The sequence below is a fragment of the Symsagittifera roscoffensis genome, chromosome 1 (assembly GCF_963678635.1).
Source record: "Symsagittifera roscoffensis chromosome 1, txSymRosc1.1, whole genome shotgun sequence".
NCBI lineage: Eukaryota > Metazoa > Xenacoelomorpha > Acoela > Convolutidae > Symsagittifera > Symsagittifera roscoffensis.
In genome coordinates, this window is record NC_087062.1 from 36,839,180 (window position 1) to 36,865,393 (window position 26,214).

Here is a 26,214-nt window from a genome sequence, read left to right on the forward strand (position 1 = left end):
TGTTATTGTGAAAACTTCATTCTCATTGTTGCTCGCCTCCTTGACATTTTTTGATTTTTTTCAACCGCAAATCGAATTTCGTACGCAAACAAACATTTTTCGAAAAAAAATTTTTGCATGCAAAATTTAATTTTTTGTGTGCATAACGTAGTCCTGGATACGATAATTTTGGCTTTTATTTTTTTTGACCTAATTTTTTTTTCTTCAAAAACGCTGAAAATTCCTATTTCTCTTTTATTAGGTGTTTATATGCCTTGATCAATGTCTGATAATTTGAAAATTCAAAAATTTAAAATAACCACCATTGAAAAAATTTGCCAAAAATTAAAAGTTTGTTACTTTTGTGATATAATTTGTGAAAGACAGCTCGAAAACGTTTCAGGTCGTTTTCTATGCATTGTAAATGCAAAGACCGTCAAACCATTGGTGCTTTTGCGAACACAACCGAAATTTTTTCAGAAAATAATTTTAGAAATATTTTTGGTTTATGGAAAAATACCTATCATACAATTTTCATATATGGAAAAATATTATCATAGAGATTTCATACATATTTCTGTACGTATGGAATTGTATGACAAGAAGTTTCTCATATATGGAAATTGTATGATAAGAAGTTTCGGTCATCCCGGGGACCGTACTCAGCTAATAACTCGAGATCATTACTACTACACCTCATTTCAGTCGACTTAAGAAAAGGTGAAGCGAGTGCCACACTCTTCAACGTACCGACTTGCGTTTTTTGTTCGAGGGCCGCCCCTAAACATTCTTTAGGCAAATCACACTTAACTCTTGTTTTAAATTTGTTGGTAAAATGAGCGTTTTCGGTGATTTCAAAAATTTTCTTTTTGACTAATTGAGAAAAATTGTCATGTTTTTGAAAATATTTTTCAATCCAAATTATTTTTTCCAATTTTCCGAGTTTTGAAAAATCTCTAAATGATGAACACAAAAGCGCTAAACCGGGTATAAAAGTTGGCTCATGATGCCGCGTTCCAAGAAAAAAATATGCCCGACCTTGACGCTTTCAAACCCTAACCATTCAGTTTCTTCATTTGCCAGTTGAAATTGCGGTAAATTAACCGAGATGTTTTGATCATCCAATCGTTTAAAACACCTTTCCTTCTAACTAGTATGATCTTCATGACTTTTCTTCAAAATTATAAGAGATCCCAGAAACAAAATATATTCGGTACATTCAATAATTTCGTATCTGAAGACAATTGAAACATAGCTGGCTCATCAGTCAAACCATTAGAACGTGCCATAAATTAGTATATACCTGTTGTAGCCACGCCAATAATGTTAAAGTTACAAGGTTGTCTTGTCTCAGGATGCAGATTCAGTTGACAATATTGATACTTCGAAACTATTGTAGTAAATAGTGGAATATCGCGACGATTCCCCTCAACTGAAAGTTGACCAATTGAATCAAAAATTTAATTCAGTATTAAGCATCTGATGTTTTTTCTTGTGAATTGCGGTGTTCATTTGTTTCGAATCTGTTAACAATTTATTTAAATTAATATTTTTTACTTTTAAAACAATAGATGGTTTAGTTAAGGATCCAAACTTTTTTTACCATGTTTGTATGTACCCAATTTTGTCTAATATTTTGATCTCTTCCAGTACTTTTTCTTGCAAATTAAGTAGGAAATACCGTCCTTTTTGATGCGTAAGTGTGAAATGTTTGTTAAACCTCGATTTAACAACAAGGTGTTTCGGTAGTCTATTTTTTCATAAATAACCTCAGAAATTCGTTTGCAAATTGAATTTTCAGCAACTTGTCATCTTCGCCAAATGTACTAACTTTATGTAGGATAACTCGGGTGGCAATTTTTGCGACACCTTCAACCAAGTCCCGTGATTAAATTACGACCCATAATTGATCTTTTGTTGTCATTCAACACTGTCAGCAAATGATCTCTCACATTCCAACCGTTGGAATTGTCACAGCATATCAGTGTGCCATGACTCTTTATGGCATACTGGTTATAATTACGTAGCTATCTGTCTGCCAAAACCCGGTAAGAAATTTCATTAACTTTTGCTTTCATATAAATTGATATCAGATCTGTGGTACTTCCACTGTCAACTAAAAACATTAACTGGTTATTGCTTGGTTGTAGCTGATTATTTTGATCCTTGTCCGTCGAAAAAACTTTAAATCCCCTATCTGTTCACATTTAAAACTGAAATCAATCTTTGATTCCTCCACAATTCTCGAATCTTCTTTCATGTCATCAATTGCATTTTTACAATAATCTTCCCACCAAGCCCAATAAAAAAATTGCCACTATTTTCCGAACTCTATAAGATTCATTGACTCTTCACGATAATTCTTCTCGTCCTCAGCATTTTCTTGTTTCTTTTCATCATTATAATAAGCAATACCACGGAATGGAGGTCCCTTTCACTTCCATCTCTTGACACTTGTCTTACACTTCTGCCTCTCAAATTAGCACTAGATTGATCTTGTTGACATCCTTTCCGACACAATCTAGCAAAGTGGTTCTTCATTCCACACTTTCTGCATTCTTGACCAATGCCCATACGAATTGCATGGATTCCCTTGACGACTCCCGCTGTTTTCTTGCTCGAAGGTCACATTTCCGCTCAGTTCGTTACCATTTCCGCCACTATCTTGCATAGTCTTCGTATCCTTCTGCGTTTGCTCTAACTGTATTGCTAACTCTAGAGTCGCTTCTGGTGTTTTCGGTTGCTTCATGAGCTTATACTGAATCTCTGAAAGTGATATATTTTCTACGAGTTTATCACTGACCATTACGTCTTCTCCCACCCGAACTTGCAGTGTTCTTCCAGGCCCCTCAAGAGACAATAGAACTGATCCAATGTTTCACCTTTTGCTTGTGAAAATAGTACGTATTTTTCAAATCTTCCATTTCCATACTGCCGGAAAACCATAGAGAAAAAAACCCACAAGAAAATCAAACCAGGTGGCAATATCAGCAATGCCTACATCCTAAAAAATTCAAAACACGTGCCTATTGACTTCATCCACGATGGCACGGCTAATATTGACTCCCTCTCCAAACAAATTTTTGTTTCTGGCAAGAAATGCTTATTTTTTAATCTAAGGTTTTTGCCCGGAGTTGTTTCTGAAGTTTTCAAATAAGCAGGGAATTTTGTAAATTCTTTTAATTCCAATCTAGTTTCTAACCAGGAATTCAAAAAACCTAGACTAAATTGAGCCCGAAAGAACTGCTGGTAGTGTTTCAAACCCCGGTCTCACGTTAGTTAAGAGAGTTAAGTTTTAGTCCATTGATCACAAATAGTTGTTGGAATCCATTGAGGACACACATCAGTGAAAATTTGCGCCACACAAAGGTTTGTCATGCATTTTATGGACGTGTCACAAAAACAAAATTTTGCTATAAATACGTTTTTACAATTATTACGAGGCCAAACTGTGCTCTAGATAGGCGCACAATTTTGTGTCTGTATGTTCTTGGATTCCAGAGACAAGTCTTTAAACAAGTTAAAATTTTGTCGGAACGATCAAAGAAAATGAAAGAACAAAAGAAGAACAAAGGGAGCGTCCTTGTTGCGGAATCCACTTACAATGCACAAAATGCACAGTTTGGCCTCGTAATGATAAATTTTTCGTATAGCTTAAGAAAGTAGGAAAAACAATATGCTACTGATATCATTCATGGAGTTAGAAGTAAATGGGGAGAAATTTACGATGGAATAAAAAACTCAGACACTGCGGCCGATACTTGTTCTTTGTTTTTTGAACCGCAAAACAATATGTATGAAGATGAAAAACTGTACGGAATCGTTTCAAAAAAACCGAATAATCAAGTAGTGTACAGGTTGATACATCCAAAAATTGCTTTCAATGTATGCAATTTGCTAAATATATCCACCGAAAAAGTTCAAAGTGTGTTTAACTAATTTTTTTCAGTAGTAAATTTAATAACACTAATAAAAGCGTTAGTAATACAGGTTTCTGGTGGAACTTACTTCTCAGTTTTATTAAAAAAGTTAAGTGTAATTTTAAACAATAAAAAGTAATAAAGTTCTGCTCTCGAAAATAGAAGTTTTTTTTATAAGGCGTTATATTAAAAATACTGTTCCCTTCACACCTAAATCTCAAAAAGAAACGCTTTATTTTAGTGCTTGATCACAAATACAATAAAAAGAAGATCCAATAGTTCAAACATTCTAAGGACGCTAAATAGGAAGCTAGGATTTAGGAAATGCTAAATAGAAACCTATTTAGCATTTCTACTGTAAGATATTCTGTTAAGTATCTGCAGCAGCATCGCAGCAAGTGTCCAAAGAACTGAACGTAGCAAGAAACAGCAACCAGAATTTTTTTCGTTTTTTTTTTGGGGGGGGGGGGAAGAGTGCAATCTTGCTCAAATCTCGCAATAAATAAGCGAAAACATTTTGAATATCTCATGATTTCCTTCAAGACTTCATTTTTAAGCAGATACCACCCGACAGGCTGATGTCTTTTTGAAATCATATTGAATTTAATTTTTAAATGTAGAATTTCATAAAATCTGTAGTTATCCGTTTCTGCATTACGAAGCCAAACTGTGTGCTGGATAGGCGCACAATTTGGGTCTGTATTTTCCTGTGTCCGTAGTTTGCGGTCTGAATTCCAAAGAAAAGTCTTTAAACATGTTCCAAAGTGTAAGAGGATACCACTTAAAAAATTTCCGTGGTTTGGCGTACAAATACCTGTAACGTAAATTTCGTCGGCGCATGTATTCCACAATAAGCAAATATAGCTAGTTGTTCTGGATTCTGCAACTGTAGGTAGAAACCCCAAATGTAAGTTTCCTGTGTCAGAATCCGCCTATGTAAGCAAACTCCGCAAACTGTAAATAAAATCCGAATTATGTTTCTTACTGAATTTGAACACAAACAATTAAAAGCTTAGAGCTTGAAACCTGACCTATAACAATGTGGAAATTAAAAGCAAGGACTTAACCATTGTCAGCGAAATCCACGAACAAATCTTAAAACATTGGTTAACTAAAACGATGGATGTCACGCTTTAGTATGTGGGTTACATATACCAGCAAGTTTGTATTGGAATCATAGTTTTGAAACACAACTGAAAAAATTCATTATTTGGAGTTAATGAATTGAAAGTGTTTGGAAACACTAAGCACAGCATATCGTCAAATCAGGTCAGCAATTGGGATTTGATCAATCCCAAATACTGATCTAATTGGTGGAAAGTGAATTCAAAAAATTAAGGCAGTGGATCATGATAGTGGAAATTCTAACCATGAGGGCAGTATTTGAGGTTAGTCGAGAGTGAAATTAAAACATGGCTTATTGATCTCATCTCAAATACTACCCTCAGCGTACGCCATGGGTACTTCTATGAAGGCGTCCCTCAAAAAGTATTTACGCATGCGTATAGCATATAATGTTACGCATGCGTATAGCATATAATGTTTTGGAAGGTATGTTTGTAATCTTGCAAAAAATGTTGAGTCAGAAGTTTCTCGGATTAAAAGTTTTAATACTCATTTTGCTTATATCAAAAACTTTGGTCGCTTCAACTTAATTTACGATTTAACAACCAAAATTGGTTTAACCATAAACGGTAAGATGTATAGTTTTAAGAAAACAAAATGCGGAGTCCACTTAGAGTTTGCGGAATCCACTTAAAGGTTGCAGATTCTGTTAACAACTTGCGGGTTCCGCTTATAAATGCAGATTCCAGGACAGCTGATTTTATCAATACACATTCTAATTTTTTATTTGTGGGCTCCACAAACTATCCCAGAATCCTCTAAAACTGCTAGGAATTCCGCAAGTTTGCCAATTTTTAGAGCAGTTTTGAACGTTCTAGGTGTTTGTTTGAGGAATCCAAAACGGCAAAGAAGGTCAAAGAAAAGTAGCAATGTAGAGGCTTTTGCAAAAAATCTGGTTTTGGTCTCTTCCGGAATCCGCTTTGGCCTCGTTTTGTGGCACAGTTTGGCCTCGTTTTGTGGCTTGAAAACAAAAGAAAATATCGACTTTATAATTAGCCTTTTGTGACAAAGTTTTTTTTATATCAGCTAAAAGGTAATGTTATCCTGAGCTCAATTTTGAAAAATTTTTTACCTGTGATAATTTTTGTAAAATTCTAAATTTAGCTTTTTGTGACGGAATTTTTTTATATGAGCCAAAGGGTAAGGTTAACTTCAGCTCAAACTTGAAAAGATATTTCATCTGTGATAAATTTTGTAAAAGTTGCCAAATTGGGAGAATGATTGCGCAATTTTTTTCCTGCTTTGAAAGTGTGAGCGGAAATTTAACCAGTGCAGACTGTATTCTTAGCATAGAGATAAAAAATCATAAACTTATTTGAGAAATCTGGCAATTAGTTTTGACCAATTTTCAGCCAATCAGATTTGAGATAGTGATATCAGCAAAAACTTGAGTTTTTCACATTGGAGATTTTTTAAAGCTCAGAAACTTTGAACCAAATAGGCATGGAAAGGAACAAATTTAGTTTTTAATGGTCTTTGTTTCAAAGGCAATAGCAAAAACCCAAAAAAATTAAATTCTTTGCTCAGAAAAAAGTATATTTTCTCGTCTGTCTACCAATGTTAATGTGTCACCCATATTCTTTATGACGAAAAAAATCTCAACCATAAACCAGATTTCAATTGAAATTTTCCACCAACAAATGTACGATGCAATTGGTAGAGACCAAAGTCAAGCTCTCAAAAATCATTACAACAGATTCATCTCGACGAAAATACTGCCGCCCGAATATTGAAAAATTTGCATAGCTTTAATTTTAAAAAAGAAATAAGCAGTTTCCCCAGTTCCGAACAACATTTATAAAACTTGAAACTTGAAACTTGGGCAACAACAAGTGAAGGACAACATGTTTTATTGGACGCAAACTCAAGAAATTGAATTAGCAATATTTTGCTCCCGAAAGAGCAGAAAATTTTCACATTGTTTCGCGATGGTTCCTTTCGTAGAGCTCCGAGACCACTTGAACAGCGTTATACATTATTTTGCGTTATTTTTTGCCACAAAATTCCGGTATATGGGTTTTTTGACCGGAAAAAGCAAAAATCAATACACAGAAATGCCTCGAAAAACTTAACTTGGAATTTCAACTGCAAAATTTTTTTGGATTATGAATTTGGATTTTCAGCCGGCTCTAAAAACCGAGCATCCTACTCCCTACAGTTTGGTTGATAATATCATTTTACTATCAATATTCAAATTTATACTAGCAATTTTCAAAAAAAAATCACTTACTTGGATTCTCCGAGCAATATCGAAAACCTGCTGCCATGCAAAAATTGACAGAAAAGTTTTTAGTGTTGGTTTCGCCCCCTCCCGCATTTTTGTCCACAGCAATCGATTACCAAACCCAGAATCAAAGTGTTACTGCATTATGTTCAAGATTTTTGCATTAAAAAATAGTGTCGGACTTTGGAACGTTTTTGACCGTTCAAATGATCTCTGATCTACAAATACATACAAAACTCGCATTCAACCTGGAATCGGCAAATTGGCAGAAGCAGACTATCCTTGTGGACCTTGATTTTTAAACTTAATGCAATAATTGACCAACTGAAACCTCTTTATCGACCTTTTTTATCAACCAACCTATTTTGACCAACTGAAAACTTTTAAGAAACCGAGTCTTTTTGGTTATATTAAGATGATAAATCATAATTTTAACTTTGGCAATGTAGTATTTTGTTCTAAGCTCATTGTAACTTACTCAATTTAAAAAATTCTGTAATTAAACGTTCCTTTTTTGTTCTGAAGGTACATTACGACAAACACTACCTAAATTATTTTTTCAATTCGTTTTATAGCTCTATAAACACGCAATTAATTGTTCTTGAAGCTAGCCTTTTCTTGTGCTATTTTATCTATATTCAATTTTTTACAACCCATTAACCAGAGTTACAAATCGTTTTGAATTGGGTTGAGACATGCTCTTTAGTCTTTTTAATTCATTGCTATAAGCAAATTGTATCACTTTTTATTTTACATACCCGGGTTGAAGTTGCATTGACATTCAGCAATGTATCTTCTTTATTGTAGTGTTTTGATTTTTTAAAGAAATGTACCAGTCCTAATACATTTTTAACCAAGTTTTAACTATGCGCATTACGTTTGCGTCAATTAGCTATGCAAATTCAAACATATGGATGGTACATTGAGGACACATCGATGGACATGGATGTAAATTCAGCTTTGATACATCGATTGTACAATGATGAAACATTGATGTGACATAAATATAGAAAACAAACTCAAATACATTGCTGGTACATTGATGAAACAGGGCTAATACATTGATCGTAAATTGATGAAACTTTGTTGATCTCACACTTTTTGCAAAAAATGCGGCCGTGAAGTTAAAATTTATGCTATTCACGAGATACGCATTGATGATGGTTAACCAGTACGAAACTAAGATATGAATTTGGAAAAAATTGTAGTCAAATGGTATTGATATTTTTGATATTTCGAATATTGGTGCAGAGTTCTTGTCGGAAAAAACACAATAATATAAATCTACTAAAATATATAAATGAATGAAAATAATTATACCGCTGCAGCCTTTAGATTTGAAAAGTTGAAAATGATCCCCATGAAACTTATGTTTTGCGGTACAATTTTCTTCCGAATTTTTTTGTTGTGGAACGAAATACTCTGATGGATAGTTTCCTTGAAAAACGATCTGAAATTTTTCTCGAGAAAATTTTTTGCTCAAAAAAGTCTGCAATCTTGAAAAACAAAATACACAGGTGAAAAAACTATAGTAGTGTCTGCTAGAATAATGACTCATTACCAGTTCACCAGAACACCTGTTCACTTTGCAGCCACGTTTCATTGATGAATCATAGAAATTACATCCATGTTTCAGTCATGATTCATCAATGAAACATCAATAAAATTTGCATCCCTATTTCATAGATGAAACATGGCTAAACATCGTTAAAATGGCATTGCAACTTGAATGATACATAGATGCAAGAATAATGAAAATGTATCTATAATACATTTCTGAATTGCAATGCAACTTCAATCCGGGTAGCGTGTGGGGGGATGATTTCAAAAAACATTTTAAAATTTTTTTCTGTGTTGTTTTTGAAATTTTCATCAATTGTTTTTTGTAAATACTCCATAAAAATTATAACGCAGTCGGAACATTCAGGGCTCCCTTTTCATTAAAATCTTGCAAGATTTGCGTTCCAAGAACACTGGGGTGAAACATTGTGTCTAGTGTCTATTAATAAATGCAGTAAGTCCGCTATTTGCAGATAAACACCTTCTGTTAATTAGATAGGAAAAAAGTGCATTAATTTAAGACGCTTTTGAAAGTTTCTTTGCCTTTGTTGCTAATTCACTCTTTCTAAAGCTTTCATTCATTCAAATCTAATCTTTCCCGCTCAAAAACTGGCAAAAGGAAGCTATTGCTAATCGGCTATTGACAACAAAACAATGCGCCGTAAAGTTTTTATCAGGCTTTCTGCTATTTTTGTTTTGCGTACGTCAATCGGTTTTAATGTTTTCACTTGTTTGTGAAGGAAAACCAATCGGATAAAAATTGATATATAACGCTAAAAAATTCAATTTATATATAAGATCTTTGTTCACCTCCAACCCAGCACATGACGATTTGATTTTATCTTGTAAGTTTTTCCATTGATGTACTTATACTTGATTTATAGCTGTATAGACCATTTATTCCATTAAAATCCATACCCCGTTCACTTTGAATGGAATCGATTGAAAAGTTCAATTTATTCCCCCTGAAATTTTTCTTAACATTATAAAATGAGAAGGAAAAGATTAAAAATTGATAAGGTAGCAAAAGATAATGTGGCTTCAAGCAGGCTCCCTCCAAATAATTTCTTTGAATCAAATCGACAAAAGTGCTTGTGCATTAATAATCGATAAGTAATCTGAGCAACTTCATAAATAAGTCATGCTTAGCTCAAAATAATTCTTCCAGCTTTGGACTAAATAAAACTCTCTTAGAGCTAAAAAAAACTTCCATTAACCGAGATTTATCATTTCATCATCCGCCCGTTTCTGATGTAAGACAAATTTGGTGCGATAAAAAAGAAGGTCAGCTAGTGAGAAGGAACCTTGCATTCTAGTGCTTTTTTTTCTACGCTATGTCTGACTTTATAAAACAGCTATAAAACACAGTTATAAAACACTAAAAAACAGCGGATATTGCAACCAACAAAAATCAACCCGAGCCTAAAGTTTCTAATTGTTAAAATGAAGATTGGCTTGTTCGTATAGAAAAAAAAACACGGGTTGACCAAAAATGCTGTTTATACAATTTTCATAAGTGGAATAAAAGTAATCATACATTTTTCATGCATTTTCATGAGTACAAAAACTGGCATAAAAGTTCTATGATTGGAGATTTGATATCTCAAATTTTTTTATCAGCGCTCGTAACCGAACACAAGTTACAAAGACCCTGGATTACTCAAATTTAGGGTCACCAAAAGTTAGACCGTCTTGAATGTACAATTCAATGGAAACAACGTGAATATAAATGTATTACACAAACGTAGTCATGTATCAAAGTTTTAAATTTTGGCAAACAGTTTCAAAGCTAATCGTTTTTCAAACATTTTTGTGGGGCAAGTTTGAAAAAACTTGCCCTCAAAAAAGCTTAAATAAATATTTTCATATATGGAAACTGCATGTTTAGCATTTTTTAGCTAAAAGTTTTTGTTTTTCTTATTTATGACCATAATTTAATTCCAAACAAAAAAATTTCATCTAAAATTTGATATCTTTACTTTTGTAAATATATAAAAAATTTGAAAGACTAGTATTTTATTATAAATTTAGTGTGTGGAATTGCATGATTAGCATTTTCAGTCTACGAAGGTTGACCCGGGAAGTTACCGGAAAATAAAATTAGGCTGATTTGTTCTATTTTCTTTGAAACTCATTTAGATATGAATATTTATAAGAGACTTCTTAGATTAGGTCAATTGTTTTTAACTGTTGTTCTTACAACGTGTACTGTTAAGTTTCCACACGATTTTTTAACCCTAATTTTTTATTTTAAAAACTACAAAACTGACAATTCCTCACAAACTATATTGAGTCTGACTGATTTTTTAAGAATTAATCTATGCAATCACAGCAAGATGAGTCGACAGAGTTCCAGATCAATTCATCACTAGATCGTGAAATTCGCCTGCGGCGCAGAAAAATTTGTCAAATTAGGGTCTTTATAATTCTTTTAGAATGCTCAGAATATCATCAGTTAGGTCGACCTAATAAAACGTCGACATTTTTTGAAAATCCGTCCCCCTCCTCAAAAAATTCTTAGATCTACCTCTGGCACAAAAATTTTCGACTACGGCAATCAATTCCAGCAAAGTTGATTATTTGCGATTGATTCAAAAGGATTTTTCTTCGGTAATAATTAGTTAAAATTTGAGTTAAATCAGCTGGCAGCCGAACTATAGATAAAAAATGCCAGTGAAAAAGTCTGTAGTGGATTTAGGGGAGGGAACGTTTGTACTATGTTGTGATATAAATTTTTGGAGATTGACCCTAAAATTTGTTTAAAGGCGCCAATAGATACTAATTTTGTAATTGGAGCGTGGGCTGAAAAAAAAACAATTTTTCGGTTTTAAAAATTTTGCAAAAATGGGGTCCTTATAATGATTTGGAAGAGCTCATAAAACCAATTTGGACAAAGATCGACAAATTTTTTGAAATTACGCCCTCGCCGTTCGAGAAAATCTAGGAAAAAACTGCCCTTGAAATTATTTTATGATTTTTTGTTTTTCTTTACGCTCAGACATTTTTTTTCGTTTGTTATTCCGAATCACTGCTAAAAAAGCCCTAAAAGAGCTCAATCCTCTCTGACTCCTATTTGTCGTGCCAGAAAAAAAATACACTTTAGACTTAAGTTTCTTTCCATCCCTAGAGGGTGTATGAACAGTAGCGGGCTCAAATTGGCGCAATATATTGGGTGTGGGTTTCGAAAAATAGAATTAGTTTAATATAAATTTTCTCAAGTATGAACTGGGGCGAAAGACCCCATAGGTTTCAGTGTGCAAAATAATTCAAAAAAATGTACATTGGAAAATTACAAATTGTCGCCTGTAACAAATTTAGCAAAATTTATTTAAGAAGCAGTAAAAAAAATACAACGTAAATTTGAAGAACGTCAGAGACAATCAAATGAACAAATACTTCGGTCTTAATTTTCAATATGCATTCAAAATTTGCTTCTATCTGTTCTTGATTTCAAATATTAAGCAACTTTTAGAAAAACGAAGTAAATAAACATTTAAATCTTAAAAACGGTAAATTTGAAACTCGTGACATGAAAACCAATTAGCCGACAACAGAAATACCGAAAAAGCTCTCGGAACATGGCACGAACACCTACAGGGGGACCCGAAGGGGGACCTAGCATAGGGAACCGAAGGCGCTAAAACCACTTTTGGTTTGAAAACCAGTTTGACAAAAATTGGCAACATATGCCAAGTATTTTTTGCGATAACTATTTATACTTTAGTTTTGATTCCGTCTCCGATGTTTCATTGGAACCATGTAACAGGATGGATAGAGGCGATTCTTTTTAGATTATTTGAAGAGGACACCATTTAAGTTCAACAGCATTTGCGTTATGTCCACAACCAATCTGAATTTATCACTCAAGATGATTAACTTTGACAACATGGACAACTGATCAAATAAAACTATTTCATGTCAAGTTATTGAAGTGACATCCAGAACAAGAATTTTTTGTTTCATCGGGAACTGACCTGAAAATCACGAAAGTTTAAAAAGTTATACGCATATTTCACTTTCTTTTCAAATATAACTCCAAAATGACACAAAATGGTTGGTGCGCAAAATGTCAAATTTAGTTTAGTTTCAATTTAGTTAATTACAATTTTTTTCGTAACTGTAATTTTCGTAACTGTATTTTGATCAATTATTGTTTTATCAATACTTTTGTCAATTGGATATGATGACACATGGGAGGTCAACATTTTTTTAAACTATATCGTTTTCACATCCGCAGTTTTCCCAATTTCAAGAAGCACACAAATGCGAGATTGTTTTTAGCTATAATTGGAATTCAAACAATGCTAAAAGCAGTTAATCAGTTACCAATAATCGTTTAATAAGCTCATAAATTGAGAGGTAAATGTTGAATTTGATGCATGTCAAATTTCTTATTTCAATTATATTTCTTCAAAACATAACATATGATTTTTTTAATTCTCTCAAACGCTTTCTGATCACCTTATTGTTTTGCTTTGATGGAAGAAAACACATATCTATAAATTGATGAAAAATAGCTTGGAAAACCAGAATTTTCTAAAACCAGGAGTTTTGCCAAACCAATATCAATGCAAAAATCAAGATAGCTGCGGTCGAATGATTGCATTTAGCATCACATTAAACTATTGATGAGATCAAACGAACCAGGAACTTACGTTTTCAGTCGGGAAAGAGAAGCTTTTTTCCGCCCAAAAAAAATCAAAATAAACTATTTAGATCAAAGTCATCATTGCCAAACAGGCCGGAAAAAATTCAAATTTTTTTTTCAATATTTTGTGCCTGTGCAAGAGGAAGAGCCAAGAGTTCGGGCTTACCCATCATTGTTGGCAATTCAATTGCGCTACATTTCTCCCACCGATTTTCCGAAAAATGTATGATAAAAATTGATTGATGTGAGGCACTGTCAATAAACCAACGTGCCTCCAAAATTTTGTTAATCACTTAAAGTACCTTTTCTCAGCAATTTGTGGTACCTCATTGCTGAAATTTGCTGTTGCGAAATGTCAAGAAGTGGCGGGGTAAAACTAGGGCAAAGTGTGGGTTTTTTCTGTCCAGCTTAGGTTTCTCAAAAAAGTTCGTAAAAATTCAATTCTTTTCAAGTCATTTTTAAACACCTATTGGTTGTGGTTCGGATTTCAAAAAAATTCAAAAAAAATTTCTCGGTTTCTCGAAAATCTAGTCTAAATTTTTCAGCTTTTCACAATAATTTACACTTAGGAATGAATTTCGTATTAAAATATACTGCGTTTTAACGTAATTTTCAAATGTAATCACATCAGTCTTGCAGATTCTCCTTGAACCCCCTTCTACCCTTACGCGGTTCGTGAGGGTCGAAAAAAATTGGATTCAGGACCCTCTTTGCTGCTGTTTATAGTTAGCTACAAAAATTAAAATACATTGTTTCGCGATGGTTCCTTTCGTAGAGCTCCGAGACCACTTGAACAGCGTTATACATTATTTTGCGTTACTTTTTGCCACAAAATTCCGGTATATGGGTTTTATTGACCGGAAAAAGCAAAAATCAATACACAGAAATGCCTCGAAAAACTTAACTTGGAATTTCAACTGCAAAATTTTTTTTGGATTATTAATTTGGATTTTCAGCCGGCTCTAAAAACCGAGCATCCTACTGCCCTACAGTTTGGTTGATAATATCATTTTACTATCAATATTCAAATTTCTACTAGCAATTTTCAAAAAAAAATCACTTACTTGGATTCTCCGTGCAATATCGAAAACCTGCTGCCATGCAAAAAATGACAGAAAAGTTTTTTAGTGTTGATTTCGCCCCCTCCCGCATTTTTTTCCACAGCAATCGATTACCAAACCCAGAATCAAAGTGTTACTGCATTATGTTCAAGATTTTTGCATTAAAAAATAGTGTCGGACTTTGGAACGTTTTTGACCGTTCAAATGATCTCTGAACTACGAATACATACAAAACTCGCATTCAACCTGAAATCGGCAAATTGGCAGAATCAGACTATCCTTGTGGACCTTGATTTTTAAACTTAATGCAATAATTGACCAACTGAAACCTCTTTATCGACATTTTTTATCAACCAACCTATTTTGACCAACTGAAAACTTTTAAGAAACAGAGTCTTTTTGGTTATATTAAGATGATAAATCATAATTTTAATTTTGGCAATGTAGTATTTTGTTCTAAGTTCATTGTAACTTACTCAATTTAAAAAATTCTGTAATTAAACGTTCCTTTTTTGTTCTGAGCAAATTTCGTCTGATTTAGTCTAAAAATAACATTGAATTAGGAAAAAAGCAAAACAGAGCGGTAACCATAGTTATAAAACGAAATCAGATAGCGTTGAAATTTTAGTAGAAACCTATCTGAGAAGCTAGCCTGACAGCAATTTTTGACTAATTGAAACCAGAAACAATTTTGAATTTACACTTTGAAATTTCAAATTTTCTCGGTGAATGCGAATTTTAAAAACAAGAGCAACAAAACTGCTCGTATCATAGCAAAGCCCTGAAAGTTCCGATTGCCTTTTAAGGTCTATGGAGCAGTAATAACTTGGAAAATTTAAATGTAATAAATCAAAATTAAAAATTTTTTTCTAAAAAGTTTGAGATTTTTTGTGAAAAAATCCTCCCACACACCATATTAAGTACAAAGTGATAGATTTTGCTCCTATTAACAATTCAATTATGGCATATAATTTTCCTTGAACCAATTTGGAACAATTTATAAGACGGACTGAATCTCGCTTACGCCCTAATAGCGCGAAATATATCGCGCGTTAATTGTCCCAAATTGGACAAAAAATCGCCAAAATGGCAATCTTTAAACCCTCATAACTTTACGAAAAATGATCACAGATAAAATATCTTTTCAAATTTAAGCTAAAGACAACAATAGCTTTTGAATGATCTAAAAAATTTGGTCCAAAATGGCTAGTTAAAAAGTCGAATTTTGTCTGACTAAAAAAAACATCCCGAGCACATATATTCCGCTACTTTTGTTACGAAAGTCGGAAGAATAATATGATACTACTTTTGGAGCCATAACAGCGCTTTTCTTGACATAATCAAAATTGACTGGAAAAAGAACAAATTATTGACCCTAATCAATAATTTTCTTTCAGAAGTGTCAGAACTAAAACGATAGCCAGTTGCTGAACACGTTAAAAAATTTTTAATTATCATATTTTAAAAACAGAATCTCAAAAATATGGGGAAAATATTTAGAAATCAATAACATACATTTTTTTCTCAAATGATTTTTCATTATGATTTATTTAGTAAGGGCAATTGAATCAGGTAAAAAACTGCAGAACATGAGGTTATTATAGCTGATGTAACATACCTAATGCAGTAGACTTTGAAATAGCTTAATCACAATTGAAATGTGAGCATCACCAAATTTAAATGTTGTAAAATTTACTCTAAAGATTAGAAAAATTCAGACCAATTCTGTTCAATCAAAATAAAATTTTTAAACGTTTTAAAAATTGCAATCAGGATTTATGGAGCTTGAACGCGGTTCCATACTTTGCCCCCTATGAGCAATCCAAACACTCGAGGAGAGAAATAAATCAGACCCTACGCCAAAGTTTTTTAGTTTCACTTCGTGATGAGGGCTCGCTTTGCTCGAAAAGCTGTCGGTATTTTGACTCTATAGGTTTCTTTTTGACTACCAATTTTAAATAATTTCACTTTTCCAATATAAGAAGAAATGTTTTTTTTTCCTAATTTGAGCTTTTATGTTATTTTTGACTAATTATTCTTCTGCAATAGTCAACAATAATGCCGTGTAATGTCACTGACACCAGAAAAAAGTAGCAAACGTTTTTGATTTCTAAAACTTCAAGGAATCAAAATGCACTTGTTTAATTATTGCCATGTAAAAACACGAAATGCAAAAAAAACTGTAAAAATTCAGGAAACTCTTTTTTTTTGGTTGTTTTTTGCTTAAATATAAGGTCAATAAGAACATTTTAACAAAACAACTCCTGCAGGATGTGATTCTATCACTATACAAAAAACCTTTGACTTAGTTGTTTGAAAAGGGCAGAGTGTAAATGGAAGTCTCTCATAGACGCACACAAAAAGTTTTCAAAATACCCAGGGCTGGGCCAGAAAACGTAACAGCCAAAAAATAATAACAGAACATTTTATAACAGGCGACAATTCGTAACCAGGCCATAGCAAGATGCGAGCAATTTTTTTTTCAGTGTTCTTGCTTTATTTTTCCGACATTCGTAACGAAAGTAACGGAAATTTTGTGCTCGGGGTTTATTTTTCTTCAGCCAAATTTCGACTTTTGCTAGCCATTTTGAATTTTTTATTTAATTCAAGGCGACAATTCGTAACCAGGCCATAGCAAGATGCGAGCAATTTTTTTTTCAGTGTTCTTGCTTTATTTTTCCGACATTCGTAACGAAAGTAACGGAAATTTTGTGCTCGGGGTTTTTTTTTCTTCAGCCAAATTTCGACTTTTGCTAGCCATTTTGACTTTTTTTATTTCATTCGCGTCTTAAGCTGAATTTCGAAAAGATATTTTACCAGTGAGCATTTTTTGTAAAATTATAGTGGTTTACAGACTGACATTTTGGCCAAATTTGGACAATTAACGCTCGATATATTTCCCGCTATTAACGCGTAAGCTGAGACTTAATCCAACTAGAAATTGTTTCAAATTGGTTGAAGGAAGTATTCGCCATAACTGATTTGTTACAAGGAGCTAAATCTAACCTTTCGTACTTTCTATGGCGTGTGGGGTGATGTTTTTCACAAAAAATTGCACAATTTAAAAAATAATAATTTTCTTTTATTACATTTATTTTCTCTTTATGTTATTACTGCTCCACAAACCTTAAAAGGCAGTCGAAACATTCAAAGCTTCGCCCTGATACGAGCAGTCTTGTTATCATTTTGGAACATATTGTGTTTTATGTTTCATGAAAGTCCAGATTTTTAAATTGCGACAGTTAAACCGACAAAAACTAGACAGACGCCTTTTTAGCAGAAAAAATAAAAAGTAAATTTACTAAGCAAAAGCGTTTGCTGATGTGGCTCGGAGAAACTACTAAAGAAGATACCTCGCAGTAAATAAAGATAGCAAGCCATAAAAGAGAATCACGTCTTGATCATCAAGTCTTGTGCTCAGATTAAAAAATATATTTCATCAGGAATCATTTTTTGAAAAAAAATTTCGCTTTGAAAATTTCTTTGGCTGCTAAATTGAGACTTTATTGCGCGATATATGTCAATCTATATTTCAAACGCGGGAGCCGCAGTTGATCTGGCTTAAGAATTGTTCCAGTTTGATATGAGGCAAGCTATTTCAAATATTAAACAAGACTGCTCGTATCAGGGCAAAACCCTGAACGTTCCGACTGCCTTTTAAGGTCTATGGAGCAGTAATGATATTAAAAAAATCAAATGTAAAAAATTCAAAGATATTTAAAAAAAAACTGAGATTTTTTTCTGAGAAATTCATTCACCCACACGCCATATAAAGTACAAAGTAATAGATTTCGCTCGTAGCAACGAGTCAATTATGGCAAACAAGCTTCCTTTAACTAATTTAGAACGATTTCTATGACAGATTATTTTTCCGCTTACGTGTTAAAAGCGCGAAATATATGAAAACGATCACAGGTGAAATATTTTTTCAAATTTGAGCTCAGGACAACAATACCTTTTGAATGATATTAAAAAAATTCCGTCAAAACTGGCTAGTTAAAAAGTCAAAAATTGTCTGAAGAAAAAAACCCACCCAAGCACAAATGTTCCGTTACTTTTGTTACAAAAGTCGGAACAATAATACGTTGTTAGACGCTAATTGCATCACTTTGTGCTTTATAAAGTATGTTTTCAAAAACATCATCTGGTTTTTCTTCTTTTTTAAAAACTTTTATTTGCAAATTAAGTTTCTATAAAAAATTTCCCCTTATGTTTGGCCTTTGAAGAACAATCGGAACATTCATTGCTTTGCCGTGAAACGAGTAGTCTTATTGTATGCCGAGACATTGATGATACTTGTTAGATTTAATGAATGTGTAGACAAGAAAAGGGGTTTTTTCTTTACCCCACCTGGTATAAGCATCAATGTGACCCACCTGGAATAAATATGGCCTTTACATGATAAACTCGAAATAAATGTATGCTATAGGCTAATCAGTCCGCATGCCAATTTTTGCAACAATCGGACCATTTGAATAATTATCTTACATTTGGAAATTTGCAGGTTGGGGAGAAAAGAGCCGAAAAAAATATATTGTTAATGGCAAAATTTTAAAACCCGGTCATAAAAAGATTCAGCGCATATCGAGAAAAAACTTGAAGGTTAAAAATTGATTCGAGTTCCTTGCGCTTCATTTTTCTGACCATGGGCTTTAATACCATATATTGAAAATGAGCATGTTTAATTACACCTCTGATTGTTTCATCATATTTTTCAGTTTTTTCATGTTATTACTGCTTCATAGACGTTAAAAGACAGTCAGAAAATTCAAGGCTTTTCCCTGATACGAGCAGTCTTGTTAATCGTTATGAAATATTGTCTATTACAGGCTTTCAGCTGCTACGAATTGTCCCCTTTTAGACCTAAATTTTTAGATTGGTTTTCGTTCTATAGACTAATTTGATGCGATTAATTGTATCGTGCAGCTTGTTGCTCCTAATCTTATCTAACAAATTTCTTCAAATTCAACTATTTTTTCTTATTTTCAAATATACCAAACACAGTTTGGTTAAAGAGATCCCCAAACGTTCTATTTTTCATTTTTCAGTTTATCGTTTCCACCGACGTTTTGCATGTATCCACAAACATAGGTGCAAAATGCACTCTAAAGTATCTACCAAATTTCGTTTAATGTGATTACAACTAAAAATGAAAAGTTTTTTCTCTGAACTTTTTCATGCAACCAAATTGTCAGAGACTTGATCCTCGTTGCATCTATTTTTTCAAAGAAATTTGTGCTTTTTGTTTCTGTTTAGTTTTTTTGACACAAGCTCAATTTCTAATAGGAAGAAAATCATTTGATCGTTGAAACCAATGAAAAAAAAACTGCTAGTAAAACTGCTTCGAATCTCCAAATTGGATAAATACACTCTCAAAACTTAATGTAAGCCAATCACCTGGGCCATCTTTTGTCCCGCATTTGCATTGAAATGAGGTACTCAGAACTTAGTATCAATTTTTCTAATATAAGCTATCATAACCAAACTTGAGATGAAATCTGATCTTAAAGTTCCACATGCTCCTTCAGCCTAACTGTGACACGTGTTTCCAGCTAAAAAAATTTTAGCCGATGCATTGTACACTTGATAAGCATTTTGAAAAAAAAAAATATTGCGACGAAATTCTTTGAAAAAAAATTCTATATTTAGTTGGAAAATAGTCAAACTTTCCATCGATGTTTAGAATGTTTCCAAAACAGTTTGCAGTCTATCAGCCTAATATATCTCGGACAGTGAAATAAATTTACCCTAGTCGATCAAGGTGTGTTATCTTGTAAGATCTTGCAAGATTCTTGCAAATTTGGGTTATCTTGCAAGATATTGCAAGATCTTTCAAGAGTAAGGTTATCTTGCAAAAATCTTGCAAGATTCTTGCAAATGAGGGTTATCTTGCAAGATATTGCAAGAGTGAGATTATCTTGCAAGATTTTTCAAGAGTAAGGTTATCTTGCAAAAATCTTGCAAGATTCTTGCAAGATCTTGCAAGATACTTGCAAGATTTTGCCAGATAACCATCTATGAAAGTTTTTCACAAAACCGTGCACCAGAAGAACCATGGACACGCGATTTGACTATGGTCGCAAAAATTTTAAGTTTAGACAAAAAAGTTTGGACACAAAATTAGATCTAACAAACTACTAAATTATTGCTGTATATGCTTCTACAATTTTCATATGTAAGCATTTTTTTATTTTTCGTAAGGTAAATACTTTCAGGTTGTCATTATAATTTATGCATTTCAAATTAAGATTTTAAAAATAAATTTTTTTGACTTTGTTGGAATCTTTCATCTAATTTTGTAACTCTAGCGATTAAATTTCAACTTTTTTTATTTGTTAAAATTTTGACGAACTGAGTCATGTAGTTTGAGATAGAGTGTGTTACGTTCACATAAATCCGACAAGTATTTATTTTCATCTTATTATAAGCTAGATTTTTCCTTTTTTCTGTTGATTTGTACAAGTATTTGAATTTTTCTTCTTGTTATTGGTACTGCTTTCTTCTTTCACAAACGCTCTAGGTGGTTCACTTGTGTAACATATCTTTAAAGATCTTGCCTGATTTAAGTTTATCCTTAAAGGAGGGTATCTTGTAAGATTTTGCAAGAATCTTGCAAGATCTTTTAAAGAGATGAATCGACTTTATTCTGAATTATTCTGAATTATTCTGAATTGACTCGCTAGTAATACTTTCTTAGTGGTTAATGCTAGTGAGCCATTTTTTTAGTCTTGTTTTCTATTTTTTTTTTTTCAAAAAAATAAAAGGTTAAAATTTTTTGGCAATCGTATGTTCAACTTATCAAAAGGTTCTCACTGTATCCATTTCTTACAAAAACTTGGCGTTTTTGTTTCCGTTTAGTTCCAATTTTGACAAAAACTCAAAATCTGGGTTCTCAGAAGTGTTTTTTTCTATGCATTTACGGAGCGACCTCCATAACAAAAAAGCTCAACATTCAAAAAAAATTGTTTAGAAAATTGTAACTTTTTCTATCGAAAAATCAATTTTGTACTCGAAGAAAATTTTTCTTAAAAAGTGTTGCATGCAATTTTAGGTTTTTGATCTGCAACTTCCATTCAACTTTTTGTCCAGTTGCAAAAAAAAATCAAAAGACCCTGTTCGTTTCAAGTTATGTTTCTTGCGTTGGTACCAGACACTTCGTCTTCTTACTGATAATTTATGCTTGGGAAAAAACTTCAGAAGAACTTTTCAGCGCCAATTGCAAAAGTTTGAGCTTTTGTTCAGTTCGAGATACCACTAGGCATGGATTTCTGATAAATGCATCAATGGTTGTGATGTGATTTTATTATATTCACGCATTTTTTTAAATGAAAATCAGGTGAGAACCACAAGGTAAGAGCTGGAATTCGTAGTCACAATGTCAAAAGGTTTTCAAAAAAAGTTGAGCATTTTGACAGTTTGTAGGTCGACAAAATTGATTTTTCGAGCTCCTCTAAAACCTTTAAAACCCATTCTGCTTTGCAGCAAAATACTTTTGCTATGTCTTCTAGAAGACCAAAAAAAAGTTTGTGTTCAATTTGGCTTTTCGAACTTCCCAAAAACTGTAGTACGAAAACTTGCAACATAAGACAATTCGCAATAACAGACAACTCGCTCCAAACGACTTTTATGTTGTCTTTAAAAAAATGAACAGTTCTATTTGGTTGCGAGTTGTCGCGTTACTTACCGAAATGACGTTTTTAACCCTTTTCTTGAAATTTTTGGCCAAAATAATCAATCTTTGCTCTCACTTTAAAAATTCTTGCAAACTTCACTAAAAATTGCTTTTTTTCAGCCCAATCGGTTTGAAAATTAATGCTTGGTTAGACACCTCATCATTAATTAGCTCCACATTTTTTAAAATCATTTTTTGTCATTTTGCTGTTTTAATGAGCAAATCGCTCCTTTTGATTAAGCTTCAATAGCTGTTTCAACAAAGGAGAAATTTGAAAGAGCTCAGAAAAAAAGCCAATTTTAAATATCAAAATTAATTGCGCTTAATCCTCCAAACTTATTGCCAAACTTTCTCTTTTACTTTAACTGCTTTCAAGTTCTATTGTATTTTTTTTTCGCGCCGAGCGAAAACTTGGAAACCATAAACATATATAACTTTTCAAAGATAAAATGTATGAACCCACGCAAAAAAACTTCTTTGAGCGCTGCATCTTTAAAAATGCATGTGACAAATAGCATGATTAAAACCACGAGATAAAAGAGGCAACATTTTTGTACTTATTAGTAAATATTTCATCTGTCTAATTAAAGAGAACATTTTCACATGGCGCAATGGGATAATTAACGCATTTCTAACACCCACTTGTTCCGAAAGATGAAAAACTCTTCAGCTTTTTGACACACTAGTGGACAAAATTACGCGCTAACTCGATTTTACTCTTTAAAACACCTGTTTTCAAAGTTCATTTTGAACACATTTCCTTCGAGATTCAGTACAGTTTATACGCAGACCAAAAGCAAATGATAATGACTTCTTGGTCTCGAAAAAGGTTGGATTTCTATTCGTTCTTCCTATTCACTCCCAGTGGTCAAATTGTGCTGGTCTATTCCGTAAGGTTAGGGGGTTTAAAGATTGCCAATATGGTCAATTTGGGACAATTAAAGCGCGATATATTTCTCGCTATTAACGCGTAAGCGGAGATTTAATCCGTCTTATAAATCGTCTGAATTTGAATTGAGGCGTGCTCTTTGATCTTTTAAATACTTAGCTATATGTTTCATGTATTGCTTTGCATAGCATGTGGAGAGATGATTTTCGCAAAAAGATTCTGGAATTTTTTTTTTTAAAGTTCCATCACTTTTTTTCTAAAGCGAGCACAACTCTTTAGACTTCAAGGGACAGCCAGAACACTCAGGGCTTCGCCCCTGATACGAGCAGTCGTGTTTATTTTCTCTGCAATGATGGTAATAGCTGCTTTTTAGGGCCTTGATACCGATATTCAGCTGGATTTATACGTGGTGTTTTATGGTGCTTCAAAATAAATGTTTTTAGTGGTTCAGAATAAAAGTCCCGGGTAGACCAAAAATGCTAATTAGGCTTTACATAAACTGAGCCTTTGAAAAAAAATAATCATACAAATTTCATACGTTTTGCTTGATCATACAAATGTCATCATATGGTGTCATCGAATTTTCAAAATTATTTTCCTGTTTTGGCATATAAGTCGGTGTATCGTTGTAAACAAAGAAGAAAAACTTTTGCAAAAAAATACTAGTCATACAATTTTTATATCTAGAAATTGTATGACCAAGATTTTTTGATGGCTACTAAGTAATTTAGAAATTGCCTCAAAATTTTTTTCGTTTTTTTTTCAACCGCAAATCGAATTTTGTACATTTTGTAATGTATTTTTTTTGTGTGCATAACGTAGTTCTGGATACGCAATGATTGGATTTTTTTCCGTTTCTCTGGATAATTTTTTTCAAAACGGGTAAAAACTCTAATTTTTTGGTATGGCATGTTTATTTATGACTGTTTGAAAAAAGTCTGAAAGTTTAAAAATTCAATTTAAAAAAAATCATTATTCAGTAACCAATTTTGATGCTTTCAGTAAAAATAATCAAGTTTGATACTTTTAGTATATCATTTGAGTAATAAATTTCTTAGACAATTCAGGTCGTTTCCAGTGCATTGTAAATGCATGACAATCAAACCTTTTGAGTAAACCAAGTTTGAAATACATGACAATCAAACCTTTTGAGTAAAATGCATGACAATCAAAGTTTCGAGTAAACCAATTTTTTAAAAACCTTTTTTTAGTTTATGGGAAAATGCTAGTCATACAATTTTCATATATGAAAAATCGCTAATCATAGACCTTTCATGCAATTTTTTGTACTTATGGAATTGCATGAAAAGTGTCTGATTAGCATTTTTCATAAATGAAAATTGTTTGACTAGCATTTTTGGTCAACCCGGGGTTTTGCTTCACTTTCATGGACATGTTCCGACCACGGAAGTTTAAGTTGAGAAGTTCAAATGGTAAGGAAAAAGTCAACAAAGTTCAAAATATCAATGATTGTCTACTATCTAATCCAGTTCCTTCCCACAATCTTTATTAGTGGTCGTCGTAAAAATTACAAAAATTGTTAAGTGGAACAATCATTTCGGGTGTCCGTTTCGATGAACTGTTGGTGTTTTAAGAATTAAAAATAGACAATAATTGTAAAAATAGACAAATAATTGTTGATATCAATTTGATGCAAGTTTCATTTCCTATACGCAACAAAGGAACTCTGCTGTTTTTGCTTCCATGATTATAATCTAAATTGAATTGCATCCTAGCTTCAAGTATAATTTTGATCATAAGTGATAAGGATATAATCAATGTCGTAGTCTCAACGTAGCTGATATCTTTTCTCAATTTTAAGTTGGGACTCTATTGGTGTTTAGGAATCAAGTACTGTCTAGAAGTTATTGACACTGGGGGCTCATGTGAGTTCCCAGCGATGACAACTCTCGCAATCCGAGCGGCAGACGCAATAGTGTTCGTGTACGCAATAGACAACCGAGACAGTTTCGAGCGACTGGAAGGTCTCCGAGAGCAAGTGTTTTCCGAGAAGGAAGAAGACGAAGTGACAGTACATGTGCTTGCCAACAAATCCGACTTAGATTCAACGCGACAGGTCGCGTTCAGCGAAGCCGAGTTGAAAGTTAAAATAGGGTGGGATATTTCCCTATCGGAAGTTTCGGCCAGATCAGGCGAAAGCCTTCAAAGCAAACTGGCTGAGATAATCCCGCCCACTTTTCTGACTGGAATTGGGCCAGGCGAAGGAGGCAGTGGGAAACGGAACAGTGGAGGCAACGATAACGGAGTGCATAGTAGCGGAGGGATGGGAAAGCGAAAATCGATATCGGAAGCGTTGTCGAAGCCGTTCCAGTTAATGGGAAGTCGAGCCAGTCGGAGGCGAGATACGACAGTAGCGGACTTGGCCGCAAATCAATCTTCAGCTGCAAAACCCCAAGCTAGTTCACGCTTGTCTATAGGATAACCCAGAACAGTAATTTTTATGTCACTTTATGTTTCATGTTTCGCGGTTTTTCCCAACCCTCACAATCCTTCGAAACTTCATTGCAAGGATTCGGGAATTTGACTGCGAATAGTTGTTGTTTGTGTTCAAATAAATAATTTCAAGAATTGCAGACGAATTTGATTTTGTAACATTAATAGCTGTGATTTGTAAATGTTGCAATATTGCGATGTAGTGTTCCTAGAGATTTAATTTTATTTTTCATTCAGTTAAACAAGTAATTTTGCTGCAACAACAACACAAACAAAAAGTTTGGAAAAAACTAAAAAAATATTGAGTTGTATGTTTATAGTAACATTTCCTAAATTACTTTTTTTGTTTCGAATCTCGAGAATCATTTTACGAACAATTCTTTTCTATATTTTAGGTGCTGCTTTTCAATCGCTATTCAGAGTCATATTAAGTTAGAGTTAACGTATTTTCTGTTTCTGATCAGCCAGTTTGTAGCTTACTTCTAAACTTCAGTTTGGTTTTTGAGTTAAAATGTCTACATCAATTTCGTATCAGACTTTGCATCCCAAATAATGTCGGAATATCAATTGATAAAATTATTTTCTGAGTTGACGATATTTGAAATTTGTTTTTCGGAGAGAGATTCTAAATCTAAGAGGCTTAGTGAATCATTGCATCTGGCATGGAGTCTGTAGGCTGTAG

The 26,214-nt window shown here is 33.2% G+C and overlaps 1 protein-coding gene across 8 annotated transcripts in view; it reads left to right on the plus strand.

Moving 5' to 3' along the window:
- LOC134843678 (ras-related protein Rap-2a-like) overlaps nt 1-26,119 on the plus strand; it is a 49,146-nt gene extending 23,027 nt beyond the window's left edge. For all 8 annotated transcript variants that reach the window (XM_063859938.1, XM_063859953.1, XM_063859902.1 and 5 more), the window contains one exon: nt 24,923-26,119. In XM_063859938.1, coding sequence (XP_063716008.1) covers nt 24,923-25,521 — 599 coding nt within the window. In that variant the 3' untranslated portion in view covers nt 25,522-26,119. The remainder of the gene's footprint in view (nt 1-24,922) is intronic.
- The last annotated feature ends 95 nt before the right edge of the window (nt 26,120-26,214 follow it).